At 43.5% G+C, this 20,214-nt stretch overlaps 1 protein-coding gene across 1 annotated transcript; it reads left to right on the top strand.

Annotated features, from left to right (window-relative positions):
* Nucleotides 1-610: 610 nt before the first annotated feature.
* abcd3a (ATP-binding cassette, sub-family D (ALD), member 3a) lies at nucleotides 611-19,008 on the top strand. The gene is made up of 23 exons (XM_003457519.4): nucleotides 611-799; nucleotides 1,415-1,445; nucleotides 1,549-1,647; nucleotides 2,957-3,045; nucleotides 4,515-4,584; nucleotides 5,016-5,113; nucleotides 7,703-7,826; nucleotides 9,288-9,344; nucleotides 10,167-10,309; nucleotides 10,382-10,451; nucleotides 10,669-10,738; nucleotides 10,892-10,989; nucleotides 12,894-12,985; nucleotides 13,369-13,460; nucleotides 13,540-13,612; nucleotides 13,700-13,763; nucleotides 14,005-14,082; nucleotides 14,158-14,223; nucleotides 14,646-14,735; nucleotides 14,804-14,923; nucleotides 15,449-15,553; nucleotides 16,560-16,616; nucleotides 17,481-19,008. The coding sequence occupies exons 1-23, from the start codon at nucleotides 693-695 to the stop codon at nucleotides 17,556-17,558; spliced, it is 1,971 nt and encodes a 656-aa protein (XP_003457567.1). The 5' UTR covers nucleotides 611-692; the 3' UTR covers nucleotides 17,559-19,008.
* Nucleotides 19,009-20,214: the final 1,206 nt, after the last annotated feature.

Below are 20,214 nucleotides of genomic sequence, written 5' to 3'. Positions count from 1 at the left end.
CAGTCCCCCGGCACAGATTAGTAATACACCAGTAAGTGCCAGGATGATTGTCATGTTTTATACATTAAGGAAACCAAACAACCTCTGGCTAAGCACATGGCTTAAGGCAGAAGAGCTACCTCATTATCACCATCATTGATTATTATGTCTAAAGCAGGGTTAGATCTTAAACTAATTGAGCTAATTTAAGTTATAATTTAACTTATATATAAAAAACTTTACAGGTACTTTAAAATGAAAAAAACACAAAAAAACATATGCTATTGTAAAGTAAGTGCAGCTTTTATTTAATATTACACTTCGTTCACATGCTTATTTTTTGCATAGTTATTTAGATATGATAGATATTTGTGTGTTTTTTGGATGTACATTTATTCACTGACTCTGTTTTCGTGTTTAAATTCATTGTTACTGATCTCTTTGGCAATTCATTCATTCGTATATGCATTTGTACTTGACGTGTCAAAGTAAAAATAGATACATAATAATAATGACAATTTACTATTATTATTATTATTAGTAGTAGTAGTAGTATTGTAGCCACAGGTAGGTGGCAGTAATGCATCTCTATACTTGTTGTCAGCCGCCGATGAGGAAGAAGAAGCCGAAGCACAAGAAAAAGAAGAAGAAGAAGAAGCAGAAGACTTCGACCGAAAGACCGTGGGGAGCAGGCCGGTCGTTGTGTCCCAGTCATGGCGGGTTTCAGTAAATATCTGACAGCTAGGAACTCCTCCATAGCGGGCAGCATTTTGTTTGTGTTAGTCCTGCTGAAGCACAGGAAGCGGACCAAGTCAAATAGGTAAGTGGCTGCTGTTATGTGTCGCTCAGTAGCTGGTTGTCAGCAGTTTGCGACGACTGTCATGCTACTTAGGAGCGGCTAGCAGCTCATGCTGACAGGTGACTGCGACCTGCCGCTGCCTCGGTGCTCCCGAGTCTCCCTCAGGTTTTCTAAGCAGGCACGTTTTCTGTGTGCACTTTGGGGCCCTCTTGTTTCGGTCGGCATACATCCCAACACAAACAGAAGTAACGTGTGTTCCTGACACACTGTCGTAAACCCATGACTGGGCTGACTGGGAAACGACTTAGTTGTCAAATCTGTGGCTTGGTGTCTTCTACTATATCTTTCTAAGAAATGTCGTACTGTCAGCCAAAGTTGTGTGTGTGTGTGTGTATAATTTAATAAGGTAGTGTGTGTAGTTATCTGTCAGCCACAACAACATTAAACCCGCTGGCAGGTGAAGTGAGTAATGTTAATTGTGGGAAAGCTTACAGAAGTAACACTGCTCTGAGGCGGTGAAGGCGGAGGTTGTAGTCCCTGTGTGAATCCCGTAAATGGGCCTCATGCTACAGTATGGCAGGGGAGGCCACTGTTAACAGCGTGTTTCTGATAATCGTTCAACCCCGTCTTTTTCAGAGGAAGCTCAGATCTGGTGCTGAACACGCAGGTATGTTGAAACACCCTGACCTGAATGTTTAAAGTGTCCAAAGTCTACATAATACTTAGTTTGGTGCAATTGCTTTAATTCTTGTCTGTACCTCTTCATGTAGAAGGATGGCAAAAAAGATCGGGCAGCTGTGGACAAAGTTTTCTTTCTCCGGATCCTCCGGATTCTCCGGGTCTTGGTGCCTCGCGTTTTCTGCATGGAGGTAAGATGTGAAGACAAGCGAGTAGACTTGAACCAAGCTGTTACACTGCCTGCACTCACTGCTCTCTTATTTATTCATATATGTGCTTTTGTTAGATTCCAGGGCAGTGGACAGTTCTTTCATCACGCCAGTGTAGACATGCTGTACATTTCTTCTGATCGCTGTTAAATGATTATCAGGGGGAAAAACACACTGCATCCTTTATTCTAAAAAAATAGCAGAAAAGCCAGTACAGTGTAAAAAACAAGCCTTGACTGCTTTGTGAGCACATCCTGGTTCCTTCTTTCTAAGGACCAGAGACTGAAGAGCCATTACCCTACCAGGGCTCGGTGCCCATCTTATCTGCCGTGAGCTGAGATCACAGCTTCCAATATGTAGTTGATGACTTGGTGTTTTCACACCTATAGTTCTTTTACTCTGGTCTGTATCAGTTGCTGCATGTGTAGCTGGTCCCCATAGTTTGGTTTGTTTTCACACAGAAAAATCCAAATCTGTCTGCAGTGGGAGCAACAAAGGTTAGTTCAGGACGATGGTGTTGTGTTCTCAACTACAGGAGAACATGGAGAATTTCACAGCTTGCTTGCTAGCCCATACAGACCCTCACATATCTATAGTACCTTGCCGGATCCCACAATACACAACGTCCATGGCTCCGGCTTTGGTTCGTGTCACAGTGAGGTTACTGTGTTCACATCTTCACATATTTTTAAGTGAAATAAACACAGCAGGTGTGGACAGCATGTGTATAAATATGATACTTGGACAGTAATTACCTGATAATAAGATCGTAGTGATACCAACACTTCATCTTTGCTTCCTTCTGGTCAGCATTAATGTTGAAGACACATGTTGCCAGTCCTCCCATTTAAAAGTACTTGTGCCTGTGTTTCCCTCCCCGTGGTGTTAGATTGGCTGCTCTCTGACATTTTCATGGTTATTGGTATTACATTTGAAATTCTAGTTTTGTGACAGCCCTAATTACTGAGGTCCATTTGCCTTTCACCTATTTGACCAGTGATGACTGGGCCAACCATAAAACATTGGTATCTGGTAATGGTTCAAAGATACTTGGAAACTGTTTCCAAACCGTTACTCTGATTGCGTGTGCAGCAGAGCCCTTTGACACAGAAACAATAACTCCACAAGTCAAGGTCGCAGCCACATGGCTGCTCCTGGTTTCTTCTCGTCTTATCTCATCAGTTCATTAGATATGAGCAGAGTCAAAGGTAGGATAATAAACAACTGTGATTGACTGCAGTCTTTTACACACTCCACTAACTGTGGGCGCTGTTTCCCCTCTCCTCCACAGGCTGGCTACCTTATTTTTATTGCTGCCATGTTGGTGGCCAGAACCTACTGTGATGTGTGGATGATCCAGAATGGGACCATGATCGAAAGGTCAGGCTTCAGTGTTTAAGATAAGATGTTTGTTTTTGTTACAAAAGTAAATCAGACGACACAACAAAGATGATAAATCTATGTATGGGGGGTGGGGTAGTGTATATCACTGATGCTGATGCCCTACCTTGCATGTGGCGTTCCCGGGTTTCTCTGCTGCTAGTCACAGAATGAAAGTTTGAAAATGTAACGTTGATTTTGCTTTGCTGTCTTTACAGGAATTGATGAACTTTGTTTTGATTCTTCACAGTGGTATTATAAGCAGAGACAGCTCTCTATTCAACAGGCACTTTTTTTCCTACATATCAGTCATACCAGGGGTAACTGTCAACAAGTGCTTGTATTAGAAGTGGGGAAGCCATTAACATGGTAGTTTTAACATCTGCTTTGGAGTTGTTGTGCTTTGTGTGAGGTCTGCTTTCCTTTTGAGGTAAAACACTGACCTGTGGTCATCATGGTAATGTGTAACATCTTGGCATAGATTAACTGGAATGCTATTCAGTGTGTGCTTGTGCCTTGTTACTCCTGGTTTGGAAGCAGCCTGTGTCAGTCTGATTGTACATGTCAGAGTAATGAGCAGCACAGCCGGCTGTCTCTGAATCAGCAGGCTCGGCCTGCAGCTGATCAGACATGACGTGTAGTATGAACTTGTTCTGCTTCAGATACTGTGTGCGTTCAGAAGGGCCGTTTCATGTATCATGTGACCCTAGCACACAAAGCGCTGCGTACGAGTGCCGCCGGTCACAGATTGTATCTGATGAGAAACTGCTGGCTGAGAACATCTTTTTAGGAGCAGTGAAAGCCGTCGCACGCTGCATTGTTAAGAAGCGACTGAAGCTGAGAATTATTCAAATGCAGACTTGTTCTATGTACACTCTGCAAATGTGAGAAACCCCAGGAGAGCGAGCTGGGCCTGATGCTTCTAAGCAAGAAAAGACCGAGACTGTGGTTCGATCCATTTCTTCATGGTGGCAGCAGCAGGGAGAGCGTCATGGTTTGATCCAGGAGTCACTGAGGAGTTTTCAGAGAGCCAACTGACCAAGAGCATCGTCTAGCTGTTTGACTGAAGTACTGTTGCTTATAGATTTGATATTGGTGCAGATTTTGAATTACGAGCACACACACACTGCACTTGGGTATGGGTTGCGATATTTTTTTAATTTTTTTTGTGCGATTAGGTGGATCTGACAAATATTTGTAATGTATGTAACAAATCCAATTTAATGCCACTAGCCACTGTACGTCAGCCGTGGTACAGTAAAGCCTTTGGAGTCGGTGGCCCTCTATAGTCCAGTGCACAGCAGCTAATAACATGGAAATGCATAGATTGAATAGTGTTGCTCCGTGTCAGGATCCCACCGTCCTTCTGTTTGTGTCGTATCACATCATAAATTGCACACAGCAAGCTTCAGTGTTTGTCTCTGACCTTGGCTTTGTTTGCTCATCTTTGTTCTTGTTGTGGTTTGCAGTGCAATTATTGGTCGTTCGACTAAAGATTTCAAGATCTGCTTGTTGAAGTTTATTGAATTCATGCCAATTGTAAGTGTGAACTCTGAACTCCTGAGGTTTGTGACACTCCAACGTTGATTTCATGTCCATCTGTAGTTCATGCTCCCACATCTTTGTTGGAATGACAAATAATTCCATTTAAAACCAAAAACACACACTACCATGATTCTGCTTCGCTAACAGTGTGAATGAATGCCTGTGCAGCTGTGTGACTGACTGCTTTTCATGGTTGAGCTCTATGGCACAGAAATTGGTGTAATTATCATACTGACATAAACTGAGCATTGACTCTTCCCAGGCTGATTGTGTTGTTTAGTTTGCATGGCTTTCATGAAATCATGCTAGTTTGCTCCGTAGCCTTTGCCAGTAACTGTGGGTGGTCACCATAGCAGCTCTAGCTTTGTTATTGCCACGCTGTTCTCCTGGGAGCTTTCTTTTAATGTGTGACTGGCTGTTTCCAGATATCCTTGGTGAACAACTTCCTAAAGTTTGGTCTGAATGAGCTGAAGCTGAGGTTTCGTGAGAGGCTAACCCACCATCTCTACAACCAGTACCTGCAGTAAGTACACCAGTAATACTGTGCTCATCATGTCCAGAGGGTTTCACCTTCAGTGCCTGTGAGACAGGTGCATTGAGAGCAGCATGGTTAGGCTGGTGTATTTCAAGTTGAACTACAATTTCAAATGAAACGAGTGGCTTTGTTTGCTAAATCTGAGAAACAAATGTGAGACGGTGTCAGTTTTGGCTGTTGTGTTGAAGCCTCTCTGTCTCCCTGTGGTCACTGACACCAACACCTGGAACATGCATGTAAGCTGTGCCTGTGTGGGTGCAGCTAGGGCTGCTCGATTATGGCAAAAATGATAATCACGATTATTTTCACTGAAATTGAGATCTGGATTATTTGACGATATTTATTTAACAATAACAATGTATTGAATAATGGCTTTAAAGATTGTCAAAAAATAATATAAAATAGTGTGCAAATACTGATTACAGTGCAAATGTTTGCAATATAAAAAATAAATGAAAAATGTAAACATCTATGTTTAGTGAACTTCAAAATACTGCACAATATTTGATCCACGTCTGACTCCGCGAACCCATAATGTTTCCACCAATGTTCCCTCAAATCTTTCATGTGTCTGAGCGAACACACAAACTCCCTGAGCGTCCCTTGGACCACTGTGAGCGACATCAGACGTGTGCACTGTGGTCACGCCAGCATCTAATCCATCCAAGTTACATGGTTTATTAAAATAATCAAATCACAGCATTTACATTTATGTTAGACGACTTTTAATTAACTGCTTTAGCCCACTTACAATGAAAATTTAAAAAATCCTGTTCATGACCTGTGTAGTATGTTAACACTATTGGAAGTAAAAATAACTTGAACTCCAATTTTGAAAACACAACTTTCTTTCTTTTCTTTTTTTTCATAAAGCTCTGACTTGTATTATGAGTCTGTGGTCTGAGAGAGAGTCTGTAACTCTCTGTCTGCCAAATACAGTATATAATGACCAATGTTGGGCAATTAATTATATAGTTACTTCTTCAAAAAAGTAACTCAGTTTGGCAAACAACAAAGTTTTTTGCAGCTATTTATTTTTTTTACTGCAGCCAAGGCGTTTTTAAATAAACATTTCAAACTATTTACAGAACAATCAGCTGTTCTGCATCAAATCTGATGCCACACAAATTATTTGTGCCACTCCAAAAACTAATTTCTGTCCACTATGAGATAAAGGAGAACAACAGCCTGATACCTGCAGGCCTGACAACAGGAGATGTATCACTGCTGTAACACCTGTAACATTCAGCAGCCGCCTCATTGTTCTGACACACACAACAAAACTACACTACACACTAACTACACACTAACTACACAAGATTTGCGCTAAACGTCTCAAATCTCTCACATCTCAGAACACCGCCGTCACTCCTAAAACTTCCCCCCATTTCTTAACAACTAGATGCCACGTTGCCATACCATTTTTTGATTGGTCGACACGGTACATTTTTCGACCAATAGGAAAGGGTGGGGGGGGTTTGGTTTTGTTTTTGCTCACAGGCTTTCGAGCGTTTTCCTTATAAAACGCCGTTTTTACCGTTTCTTCCCGCAGTAAATATAAACAACGATAGTATTCAGGAAGAAAACCAAACATTGCAGATATTTTTATCATAACTCTGGTTTTACGTGGCCGATCAACACAATTTAAAAACTGGTATAAAGTCCACACTTTGTCCGTCAATTGTTCCGTCTGTCCTGCTCACATCTCCAATGGTTGGACACATTGTCATTAGCGTGGCTTCACTGCACATCAGCCACGCCGCTTTGCTAGCTAAAACACCGGTGTCGGCACATAAGGACGCTGTCATAGCCTGTCAGCGACGTTGATTAGCTGCGTATATACGAATGTGAATCGCATCATTGGCTGGACTATGGGATAAGGTGGCATCGTTCTAATCCCATACAGGAGCAGCCAGTCACTCACTGACTAACACTGCAAAACAGGATTGTTAAAGTTTTAATTTTAATTTCAATTCAGGTTAGATTTTTTTTTTGTGCGCAACGCAGATTTTCTGTGCGCAGAGACCGTGCCAGCAGTGCGCAATTGCGCACGTGCGCAGTTTAGAGGGAACATTGGTTTCCACACCACTGAAGTCGTTTTACCTCTTTTCAACCAACGGCATTCTTTCTTCAGCAGCCATTATCCTCTCCTCTCCAAATAACTTCTGCTTAGCTTTCCGAGCTTCCCTGGGGTCCTCTTAATTGTTGTGACGCGTGTTCGAAACGCAGAGAGGTGCGCTCGATTTGCCACACGGAGCAGCGCGAGAGTAAAGCACGAGGGAGGTGCTAATAATCGGCTCAGTCATTTTTGATGATCGTTGAAAACCCAGATCGTAATCGAGATTAAAATTCGATTAAATGAGCAGCCCTAGGTGCAGCTTTTTCTTTTTTTGCTACTATCAGCTCGTCACTACTGAACTTTGACCCTGCAGATGTAACACTTCAAAGGAGAGCCAAAGCAAACAGTATCAACCCTTTTTTCCATCACAGGGACTCTAACCCAACTCTTAGTGAATTAGATCTGTTGTGTGATTGGGACATGTGTTGGTTGCTTCACTCTGTTTCCTGCTTCTTTAGAGGTTACACTTACTACAAAATGGGAAACTTGGACAACCGTGTAGCCAACGCAGACCAGCTGCTGACACAGGATGTGGAGAAATTCTGCAACAGCGTGGTGGATCTGTACTCCAACGTCAGCAAGGTACTCCTATACATGTTAATGATAAATCAGATCAGTCAGTATACTGACACACAGCTGCACTCCCCCATCATGCAGGTGTAATTCGGCCAGAGTGGGATGTAAATACACTGTACACATCAGAGTATCATCACCCCGTGGGGCGGGTGGATGGAGAACAAGGCGACACAGGAGAGTCAAATTTATATTATGGATATGTGCTAAAAACCTCTGACTGCAATAATTTAACAAGATCGTCACCTGGTTTTTAAATCAATAGCAGAGGTGTGCCTACCAGGAGGCTGAGGGTGCAGCAGTGTGGTGGGTAGGGCTGGGCCATATCATACCATTCACCGTAATACTGGTATAATGTGCAGAACTGGCTGAGTTTTTCTCCCTCAGATACACACCAAAGCGTATTTTTGTAGAACATGCAAGCGGGCCGTCGTTATTACCGTTTGTTTTCACAAAATAAAGCACACTTAAAATCAATCCTTTGATTTTCTCAAAAATCGACAGTGCGCCTTATGTATGAATTCTGGTTGTGCTTACTGACCTTGAACTGATGTTATGTGCTACACGGTGCTCAGAAATGCGTCAAAATATTTTAGTCCGACTTTGGTAAGCTATGAAGCTGCACGGCATGATGGATTGTCGGAGCATTACGGCTGCCGTAGTCAGAAGCCTCGCGGAGCGATACGTACTGTGCTTCAATGTGATATTACAGGTGTGTGTGTGTGTGTGTGTGTGTGTGTGTGTGTGTGTGTGTGTGTGTAACAAGCCCAAAATGGCTCCTGTTAAGAGACGTGCGTATGAAGTGGATTTTAAACTCTATCAGTGGCGCAGTAGAACATGGGACTAGAGCAGCTGTGAGAGAATTCAACATTAATGAATCAATGGTACAAAGTGCAGGAAGCAAGAAGACTGAGTAAAGTTTGACTTATCTGACTGTTTGGTTTTATAATCCCGTGCACCTTATGGTCTGAAAAATACGTATTTGACTTTTTTATTTGGCACGCTGCAGTTTCATGTTGCAAAGCACCTCTTTTTAACTTCAGTGATATTATACATGGTTATGCTCAGGATATGTCAGCCCGTTTCCACTGGAAATGTCTTTTGGTTAAACTGTCAGCGAGGAATTTGCATTTGCACTGTTACATTGTTGTACAGCTTTAATGCACATAAAAAACAGCTGCTTGTTTAAGTGAAAAAAGTATTTTGTCTCGCGTCAGTTATATCGTTATCGCAAATTTTCAAATATATCGTGATAAATATTTTTGGCCATATCGCCCTGCCCTAGTGTTGGGGGCAGCACTCCACCACGTGGGCGGGGCCTTTCTGTGCTGGACATGTTTGTGCGTCTGTAACTACAGCTGTTACCTTCTGTTTGGTGTCTCTGTTAAAACCACAGCAGCTCTGGACTCGTGAGGCCTCCTGTGGTGTTTCCCTGTTTTTAACTCTGGTTTTCCTGTTTGTGTCCTGCAGCCTCTGTTAGATATTGGCCTTTACATCTTCAAACTGACAAGTGCCATTGGTGCCCAGGTAAGCAAGTTGATTCATCAGTTTCCAAGAAATATCTTTTTATTTTGGGATGGAACAAGTACAATGAGTACTTTCCAGATGGACTGCGTGTCCACTAATGATTCCTGTTGGTTCTCAGGAGATCTCTGTGATCAGCACTGTCAGCTGTAGGCTTGACTCCTGAGTCAGCAGAAATCACTTTCCTCCTCATCATGAAACGCTTCCCTTTCTTTCTGCTATCCCTCTGCTACAAATCACCCCACCCTGACATCTCCATCTCCTCCATCAACCTGTCCAACAAGAGAATCAGAGCTGATGCTTGAACCTATCTGTGTACATGTGTGCTGGACCAGCCTCACACAGCTTTCTTCCACAGTTTGACTCTGTTGTGCGTTACCACAGCTCCCATTATGTGCTTCCACAAAGACACGCTTCAACTCTTTCTGACAGACGCCTAAAGAAGGGAAGGTCAATGTGTATGTTTCTTTAATATGTGCATTGGAGGACAGAGCTTGGTCAAAAGCCTGGGATGGCTGAAGGTCGGTGGGTGGATCGCTGTCTGGTCCAACATAAACACCTAAAGTTCTCCCTCTGAATTCAAACAATCCCGAGGTTATGCTACTGTGTTGTACCAGTCTTTAGAAAAAACGTGTCTAACCAGACTTCAGGTGGCATTACCTTGGCCTCCAATAGTACTAAAGTAAGTCATTTTTGACCAGGATATTTCCTTCAGTGAGGGTGTGGGTCCACCTCCTTACTACATCTGTTAAGTCTTCTCATTGTTTGACGCGGGCACATCTTAAGCTCGGGTGTACTGGTGTCTCTTTATTCATCATCACCTAGGGTCCAGCCACCATGATGGTCTACCTGCTGATCTCAGGTCTGTTCCTGACCAGATTAAGGAGGCCAGTAGGCAAGATGACCGTGACTGAGCAGCGTTACGAGGGAGAGTACCGCTATGTGAACTCTCGCCTCATCACCAACAGGTAAACCTGTCAGTAACTCGTCTGTTACTGTGTAGGTTTGGTGTGTTTGTTAATGATTTATTTTCTCATTAGTGAGGAGATCGCCTTCTACAATGGAAACAAGAGGGAAAAACAGACCATTCATAGCATTTTCCAGAAACTGGTGAGTACCATTTTTAGGTAACCCTGGGTTTAGCCCAGGCTGAGGGACTGTGTGCTTGACCTCAGTAAGTACTCATGTAGAGAAACTTAGAAGATGCAAACATTTTGTTTTTGAAGGATGAAACCAGTAAAGCAGGAAAAATCTCCAGTTCCTGGTAACTATGAGTGAATATGGAAGTGTAATCCAGACTGTATCAAAGGTGCATGTCTTCTTCCAGGTGAACCACCTGCATGACTTCATCTTCTTCCGGTTCTCTATGGGCGTCGTGGACAGTATCATTGCTAAGTGTAAGTAGTTGTTGTTTTGCTGACGTCCTCCTCGTCCAATCCTCCAACAAGCATCAGTAACAGTCTGTAACTGACAGAAGGAAGCCATTTTCATCAAATTCAACCCAAGAACATAAAGTGTGTCCTGTGTGTGCACATGCTGTTCCTTTGCAGATCTGGCCACCGTGGTGGGATATCTGGTGGTTAGCCGGCCGTTCCTGAACCTTTCCCATCCACGGCACACACACAGCACACACTCGGAGCTGCTGGAGGTGAGCGGTGTGTGGAGAGCTGTACTGTAACTTAACATGTGTTTAAAAGAATACTTTATAAATCCATGCTGACATTTGTTAAAGCTGTGATGAATCTAGATTACAAATATATTCTATTAATGTAATAATGAACTGTGTTTGTGAAACCAGGGCTTCTGTCAGCATCGCTCTAAGAACCTTGACTTTTCCAGCTGGTGGGCTTTAATGTCCTCTAATATTACTCTGGCAGCAGGAGGTACAGGTACAGTCTGAGGTGTAACCTGGCAGCATCAGACGGAATGAACAGCTGTTACATTGAGTTTGGGTCAGGTGATCGTGGGAACCAGTCAGTGGTATTGGTTCCTTTGTTCTCCAGGAACTGCCTGCATACATGAGGTCTGTCATAATCGGGCACCAGAAGTTCTGACAGCAGCAATCAGACGATGGGCGTCATCCTAATACCAAATGGCAGTCGAGGTCTGTGTGTACCTGATGGTCTCCTCCCACCATCACTCACCCACCAACAAGCGTTGTCATGCTGAGCCTAGCATCCTCCACAGCTCCAGATCCTTCATTTCTGTCACATATGCTCAGGGTGAACATGCTGTCACCTGTGAAAACTCCACGGTGCCAGTGGACCTGTCAGTTTTGGTATTCTGTGGCAAATGCCAGTCAGGCTCCACACAGCCCACTAGAAGATGCTGTGGCTTCCCAGTAGATGAATTCCTTGGAGTTGTTAGTCTGCCTGTCTATTGCTCATCGGTTCCACTTGCACTTGAACTGAAATCAGTTGCAGCACAAGTGCCACGAGGAGCAGAATCGTGCTGCAGTCTGCAGCGTGGATGTGAACATGACTTTCTTGCTTTTGTGCAACAAAGATAAGAGAGTGATGGTAAAGGGCAAACTGCATCCAGGACAGGGACAAATATACATTCTGCTGCTAACACAACTTCAGCTCTTTACAAGCACCTGCACAGACAGCATGCTAATGCTAACACCAACCTAGCTGTTGGGCTGGGGTTGACATGCACCTGGCTAACTGAGCGACTGCAGACCTGAGCCGAACAGCCAGACCCTGAACTTCCACAGGTAACAAACTGATGAGCAGTCAGGCTGCAGCCTGTTTCTGCTCACGTGTGTCCTGATGGAGGTTTGTTGGTGTGTGGCACTGCAGACCTGTGGGTTTATATTCAATGGTAACTATGAAAGGATGCGTTTCAGGTCATTTTGCCATATGTAACAAACAGGACTACTTTAAAGTAAGCACGTCTGTGCAATATGTGTGATGCATTACACTTTAGAGCACCAACTCTAACACTGATCACAGCAAAGGGGGGAAATACAGCATGCAATTATATTCCACACTATGCTGCGATGCTGTTGACTCTCAGAGCGGAGCCAATGAGAGAGGCATTGAATTGATAAGTGATATGGATCATGGAATGGGAATTCCCACTGGTGTGTCCAGCCTCCTACGGCAACAGTGTGGAGTATCTGGAGGATGAATGGCTCCGTGATCTGACCTAAATCAGAACATCGCTGGGATGTTTCAGTCTGTCTGCTGCTGCCAGGCTCCGCCTCCGACTGTCCAGGAGCTCCGTGACGACTGATTCCAGATCTGTGAAAGGGTCCATGATTGATTCCAAGCCCTGATTTTTCAGGGTGTCTTTGAACTCGGCCCTCTGTAGGCTGATCATTTTCATTTCCATCCAACAATGTGGCGTCCCTTCAGTCCTCATGTTAGGCGTCCAGCATAATTAGTTTTCACACATAGATTTAATGCTTTTTTTTTTTTTTAAAGTGTATGTTTATGCTGCAGTCAGGACGTACAGCAGGAAAACCGCTTTAACCATGATGAACTTACAAAATACTGTAATGCTGTAGTAATGTTTGGGCTTTGAGGTTTGACTGATTGGTGTTCGTAGGACTACTACCAGAGCGGCAGGATGCTGCTGAGAATGTCCCAGGCCCTGGGCAGGATTGTTCTGGCTGGCCGAGAGATGAGCCGGCTCTCAGGGTGAGTGTTGCAGAAGGAGAGCTGTGGGGACTGGCAGGCTGTGCTTTGAGCCAGTATTTCTTTAGAGCTTAGATTTGACTGCTCATCTTTAAATGGATAATAATGGGAATGTCCTACGTTTGCTTTCTTTCCAGTCTGTTCTTAGTTTCTAGTTCTGACCTGACACTTTCTTTACTAATGAAAATAAGCTAAACTCTGGCAGGCCAGTGATTTCAGGGCCTGGCTGTAGCTGCTTGTTACTGGTGGCCCAACAGTCTGCTGTCAGCATTAGCATGATGAGCTCTGGCTGTCTGGGTTGTGTAGTGTGTTTCCAGTTGTAGAACAAAGCACAGCTGGTGTGCTGTTCACTGAGGATCTGTTGAATTGACGTGTGCCCCTGACAGGTTCACGGCTCGTATCGTTGAACTGATGAAGGTGCTCAAGGACCTAAATGCTGGCAAATACGAGCGCACCATGGTGTCCCAGCAGGAGAAGGGTACGCATGATTCCTGATTGTACTATGAAGTGGATTTCCGACAGCTGCCATCATCATTTGTTTTTTCCGCTGTGTTTAGAAGCAGATGCTGCAGAGAAACTGGTTCTGGTCCCGGGCAGTGGTCAAATTATTAACAAAGACAACCTAATCAAGTATGTGCTGGATTTGTTTGTGTGGTTTCACTTTGTTCTTCGTCAGTACGATATCGAGTGTGATTTATGTTTTCCTCTCCTTTGCAGATTTGAGAATACTCCCCTAGCAACACCCAATGGAGACCTCTTGATCAGAAATCTTACGTTTGAAGTAAAGTGTACTTTACATTACCTCATCTCCATCGAGTACTAAGACATGTTTTAGGCTCAAATACTTGTTTCACTCAGTGGTGTGCAGATACAGTTCAAACTTTCATGTCCAGCATCGGGCTGGATGTATGTGTGATACTGTCTACTGTGACATGAGATCAGCCTGGGCTCAGATAGCTTTGTCCCCTGTGTTTTGATGTTTAATGAGACTTTGTGTAGATGCTGTTCTCTCTTTTCTGAAGGTGAAGTCTGGCACTAATGTTCTTGTGTGTGGACCCAATGGCTGTGGGAAGAGCTCCCTGTTCAGAGTGCTGGGAGAGGTAGGGCTGCACCATCAGTAATCAGTTTCATCTCAAGCTGAGTTTATAATGTGGATTTGTTTCATTGTGTTTTAGCTGTGGCCTCTGTTTGGTGGGCATCTGACAAAACCTGAGAGAGGGAAGCTTTTCTATGTCCCACAGGTGAGAATCTTCAGGATCACCTCCTGAAGAGGTGACCTCAGTAAGTACTCATGTGTTAGCCTAACCCAGAGCTTTGGTCTGGGTTAGGCTAACTCTAACTCTGATTCAGGTTGAGGAAGATGGTCTCTAAAAATGAGACGGGATAAAACACAAGACTGTCACAGAGTTTATGTATAGAGTACTCCAGAGTCTCGCCGGCTTCCTGCACTTTTCACAACCTCCCTGTTCACCAGGAGCACGTTAGTTTGTTAAAGCCTCCTGTATCTAAACAGAGCTCATTTCATGCCCAAATACTGCTTTGTAGTGTAGGTCTCTGCTGAGATGTTACCCACGACACATGTTTCAGGATCAGCTTGGAAAACACAAGCACAGGCATTAATGCATCCCTTTAGAAATTCAAGTCCTCCTCTGTTTCTGTCCAGAGACCCTACATGACTCTGGGTTCTCTGAGGGACCAAGTCATTTACCCCGACACCCATGAAGAACAAAAAAGAAAAGGCATCTCTGATCAGGTACGACACAGCAGACTTCCTCCACACTGTCACTGTGTATGTGTGTATGACTCTATATTTGTGTACAGGTGCTGAAGGAATACCTGGATAATGTTCAGCTGGGTCACATCCTGGACCGGGAGGGCAGCTGGGATACTGTCCAGGACTGGATGGATGTTCTCAGTGGAGGGGAAAAACAGAGAATGGCTGTAAGGACTCACTCACACCAGCCTATTTATGCTGAACAGCCATAGACATGTGTTAAACTCTTCAGGCCTTTCTTTATTTATAGCCATTCCCTCACTGCAGTATGCTGGCAGTGAGGGAATGGCTCATCTATTGTGGGTCCATCAGACTGACACACTGCCTCCATGTCTCAAACTGATCATGTCCGAGGAAGCATGTGTTTAAAAATGAACTGTACGCTGCAGCCAGTGTGGTTCCCTCATTCACTGTCACCTCTACTGTCGCTCCTTTGTTTTTCTGGCCCAACCAGTCATGGTTTGGCAGATGCATGAAGTTTGGGCTTTCACCCTCTGCGGGGTCGGGTCTGCAAGCCCTTCTCTGCTTGCTAACAGACACATTTGAAGGAGCGCTTTATTCTCACACCTAAACCTGCAGTGTGATGCTGAAGTTGCTCTGTGGCTGTTGATTTGAGTATCCTTTTCAGTGAAATGGTCAACTTTTGGAACAGCAGTGACTAACTTACCTAACACATCTATTTCTTTACATAGATGGCCAGACTGTTCTACCACAAGCCCCAGTTTGCTATCCTGGATGAGTGCACCAGTGCAGTGAGTGTGGATGTTGAGGATTACATCTACACCCATTGCAGGACGGTATGTCTTTGAATATACATAAATATAGCACATGAGCACATTTGTTTACATCTGGTTCCACATTTGTTGGGGGGGCTCTGGGTTTTCAGTTCTAGAAAACTTTCTGCTGAACTGGGGCCGGTTATAGAGTGACTAATTATGTGAACCTGCTCACTGGCACGACTCCTCCCGTCCAGTTTAATCTGTCTGTCACTCATTTATTCAGTCAGTCATATCAAAGTGCATCTTGGAATTCATTCGTTTCTAGAAGTTTCCCTGTTTACAGAAACTGAACAGTTAAATATTTGACTTCTCAGTGATGTCAGGGACTGACCTTGATCTGAGTTCATTGCTTTCAGAATAACAACTGTTGTCAGTCTAAAATGAAGCTGTCAAGTCACTGAATCCAGAACGACCTCCTCAGAGGGCTCAGCCAGTTCTGAGCATGCAGCTTCACCTCAGCTCTTAACTTTTAATTAACAAGCACAACACAGGTTGTCAAGGACAACTCCACCTAATATATTTATCTTCATTTCCCAAAGAATCAGCTGTCAGGGGGTCGCTACATAAAATCAAACCATCCAACATCCACAATGGTACGTTCCTCTGAAAGGTCCAGGGATGAGGGAAAGTAACAAAAGCACAGGGAGGCAAAATGGTTTTATTAATGTTTCTACTACTAACTAAACTCAAAGAGACACAGAAGCTGCTATCGCCTTTAAAGAAAGAGAGCAACAAAACTGAGGTGTTGGTCAAAAAACTGAAAAGTCCAAAGGGTTAGGTAGTTAATCAACCACCACACAGGTCACTGCAACCCAACAAGGCTCTCTGGCACTAGAGCTCACCTTTCTCTGGCCTTAAGTACCTTTAAATGCTGATGGGAGTCAGCTGTATGAAAAGGTCCATTTGAAAGGAGGCCCTGCTGGGGCCGTAACACACTATGAGCTTTTGCAGCAGGGTTGGAGATGATGTGGCGAAATCTCACCATGGTATTCTTTAAAAGGGGGTTTGTTTTTTATCTCAACAGGTGGGCATCACCTTGTTCACTGTGTCTCACAGGAAATCCCTGTGGAAACATCATGAGGTAGGACTGGATGTTCTGTTCTTATGATTCAAAGTGCAGATCCTGTTATTGTTTCAGCGCTCTGCTTCATTGGTTGAGGCTGAGCAGACCACTCATAGTGTTTGTGTAGATTTGGGACCAGTGAGTCTGTGCACAGTTCAGACTGACACTTCTGTTATGTTCAGTGATTAAGGCTTCAAACAAACTGTATTCAGGGTGGTTTGTTGTTTCAGGGGCACCAAAGCTTCACCCCTCATCCACTCACTATGATTAAAAGCAGAGTCATTAAGATTTTCAGTGTTGATAAACTGTAGAGAGTAAGAAAGAAAGAACTGGTACCAGATGATGTGCCACACACTGTAATGTTGGCCGCTGAGTCTCTTGATCTTATTGGTCGCGATCATGAAGGGAGGAATCCTATTGGTTGAAGCTGGGCTCGGGTCCTTTCTGTCCCCGTTATGCTAACGTCAGTGAAACGGTCAATGCTACGATGTGCTGGTGCTGTCATCTATTTTTGTGCTTTTATGACTGTAGCCACTAAGTGGGGCGTAAGATGACTTTGTCCTTGTGAGCCTCCTTGATGTCTCATTGGATTACTACTCATTCGTTTGTGCAGTGTAGTCAACCAATGAAAACTAAGCCTTTGTGTCTGTGAATAGTGAAGGACATCCCAGTTCTTCTTCATGTGTGTTCAGAAACATGCTGATCTTAGTGCTTACTGTTACCTAGAACTAACCATTTGACACTTGGTTACATTTGTAACTGATCTCTTTGCTGTTGTAAACGACATCTCTTTGTATTGGTAAATGTTACTGTTTTAACCAATTGGTCTCTTCATTTCTCTCCTTCCCACACTCACTCTGTGTTTCTGAATCTGTCCTGTAGTATTATCTGCACATGGATGGAAGAGGAAACTACGAGTTCAAGCCCATCACAGAAGAAACAGTCGAGTTTGGTTCATAACTACCAGCTGCTGACACCGGCACAAATTTCCTGTTGATTTAGAAACCCGTCCTGTTTTCTCTGTGTAGTGTTTTTGTTTGGTGGGTGGGTTGCACTCGTGGCAGCAGTTAAAACTACTCACTGTTAAATCCTTATCACTGTTGTCCTGTCGAAATAATAATTTGTTCACTGCGAAACGTCGGTTTCCAGCCTTTAGGCTATTTTACACTAAAAGGTAGACACGTGCTACTGTGTCATCACTGCAGTCATGGATCATAACAATACCAGGTTTCCTTGTAATGATGAGCACGATGCTGTGCTGTTCGTCATGTGAGTGTGATGCTCCTTACATGTGTCTGTCTGGGAGCTTCTGACTGAAGATTAGAGTTGAGTTGACCTTTGGACGGTCCTTCACTCATAATTAATGTTTTAATGAGCTAATTTATGGAAGCATTTGTGAGGAGGCAGATCCTGTGACATCACAAACCCCACAGACTTCACACAGGAGATCACATCTTGTTGCATCTCACTCTGGATTTCCCTCGCTCTCTGGTAACCTTTAGCTAAACTTGGTTTAGGTTCAGATTCACAATGACGGCTTATTTGTTTTTGTTTTTTTCAATTGTGGTACCAAGGTGACATCTTGCACTCCACCTACAGGTGACAACACCAGCAAGCATTTCATCGTTCACATGTAGCTGTGGGTCTGTAGGTTATAACGACTACCTGTGGGGGAGTTTGTGGGGAAGGACCCTTTTTCTCATGGCATAAATGTGCTTGCTTGCTGCTTCTGTCATTACTGGTTGTTTCCCCTCCTCTCTCCAAGCCGAAGGATAAAGGCCGTCTAAATGTGTCATAAAGTTAAAGCAAGTTTGCTCAATGACTTTTTCTGTGGCTGTGGGACAAAGTTATCGAGGCCTGTGGTTGTGTTATGTTAAACACATGCTGTCACAAACGGCAGCCTGTAGTTTTCCATAACTTTGCTCTTGTTTATAAAGCTGGTCTGAATGAATATCTTGACTCTGTGATCAGACAAACAAACAATGGAGAGAGAGGGAGAAGCAAAATGCAGCTCGTGAAGTTCAGTGCAGCGTTTTTTATTTATGAAAAACTGTAATGTTGGTAACAGTACGAGCTGTGGTTCTGGAGCTCAGACCAGAGTCATTTGAACCTGATGGTTGTCAAGCTGCACTTTCTCCTGTTTTTAGTCAGTGATGATAAAACTGGTTGGTCCACACTCGAACAGCAAATAATGACTTTGAGCATTTCCCTTCTCCAAGTGTCATTACTCATTTTCATGAATGAAATGTAGATTCTGTGGGTGGTGGGACTGAAACCTGTTTGTTTTGGGGGGGTTTGTACCTTATACTAATGTTTTAAAAATGTAAAGGGGAGCCTTAACTGTGTTGGTATTTTCTATAATTAATGTTATCTCACTTCAGATTAATGAAATAAAGAGTTTTAGAAACTATTTTTGTGTCTGTACATCCACAGAGAGCTGGAGATCTGTTTGTACATGCGTAGATGCATACCAGGCAAACGTTTCCAGTTATTCGTCCAACGAATAGCTTGAAATGGTACAAAGTTAAGTATTGAACTGCCACAGGTTAAAAATAATGTACATTTCAGAATTCTACAAAAGACTTTTTTGGGGAACACAACATGGGTAACAAAAGCTGCTCTGCAGTGATGGAGGTTGATCAAGCCTTGAAAGCGATCCTCTTGCCAGCACGTACCTCCACCTCTCCTGGCTCTCTACTCTCACTGCAGCTCACATTTCATCTGTGAGCATCAACCGGTCATTGTGAACGAGGAGATTCAGAGCTGATCTCTGGTGTGATCCATCTGCCTCACCACCGTCTCGCTGTGCTTACATGTGTGCTGGTCCAGGTTCCTTTCATTGCTTCTTCTGCTCATGAATCCATACTGCTGCTTGCTGATCACCACCTCTCTCTTTAACCTAGTTTCAGGCGCTGTTTTACAACCTTGCATATCAACCTTGTTCCAAATCTCTACCTCAGCTCAGTTAAACATGGAAAAACGTGATTCTATAAACGGGGTGAGAACCAGTCCGTTTACCAAAATATCTGAACCTGAATATGCATATTAAATAAATGTGTACGACTGCTTTTCTTCATACGTTTATTACTTCTATCTATAATCGCTGTCAACAGGATGTCCTAAAAACTCCCTGAAAAGCTTTCAGTTGATCCAAAATGTTACAGTGAGAGTACTGACAGGGAGCAGAGGGAGCAGACTTCTCCTGTACTGGCTTCCTTTTAAATTCTCCCAGTTTGGATTCAGGACACTGACACCCTCTCTATTTTTAAGGAACTTAAAAACATTGCTTTTCATAAAATTACCACTAAAGAACTTAACTTTGTGTTGGTTGATTTTATTTCTGTTGTAACAATGTTTCTCTTATTTGCCCATAAATAGTAACACAATTGTAAGGACAATGCATTTGTGAATTGTGCAGCATCCATGAAAAACTTACCAATTTTTTTTCTACCACTGTCACATATCTTATTCTGCTATTGATACTTTGGTGTTGCTTATCAGAGTGGATGACTGAAGTATGAAGAAACTAGTGAATTCACTCCGCCCTATTGGAACAAGCATGGTTATCTTGGAGGATGGACGGTCCCCGGCTGTATGGGATTGTTGCAGAATATCA

This window comes from Oreochromis niloticus, linkage group LG9 (genome assembly GCF_001858045.2).
Source record: "Oreochromis niloticus isolate F11D_XX linkage group LG9, O_niloticus_UMD_NMBU, whole genome shotgun sequence".
Taxonomy (NCBI): Eukaryota; Metazoa; Chordata; class Actinopteri; order Cichliformes; family Cichlidae; genus Oreochromis; species Oreochromis niloticus.
This window is presented reverse-complemented; position numbering and strand designations above follow the sequence as displayed.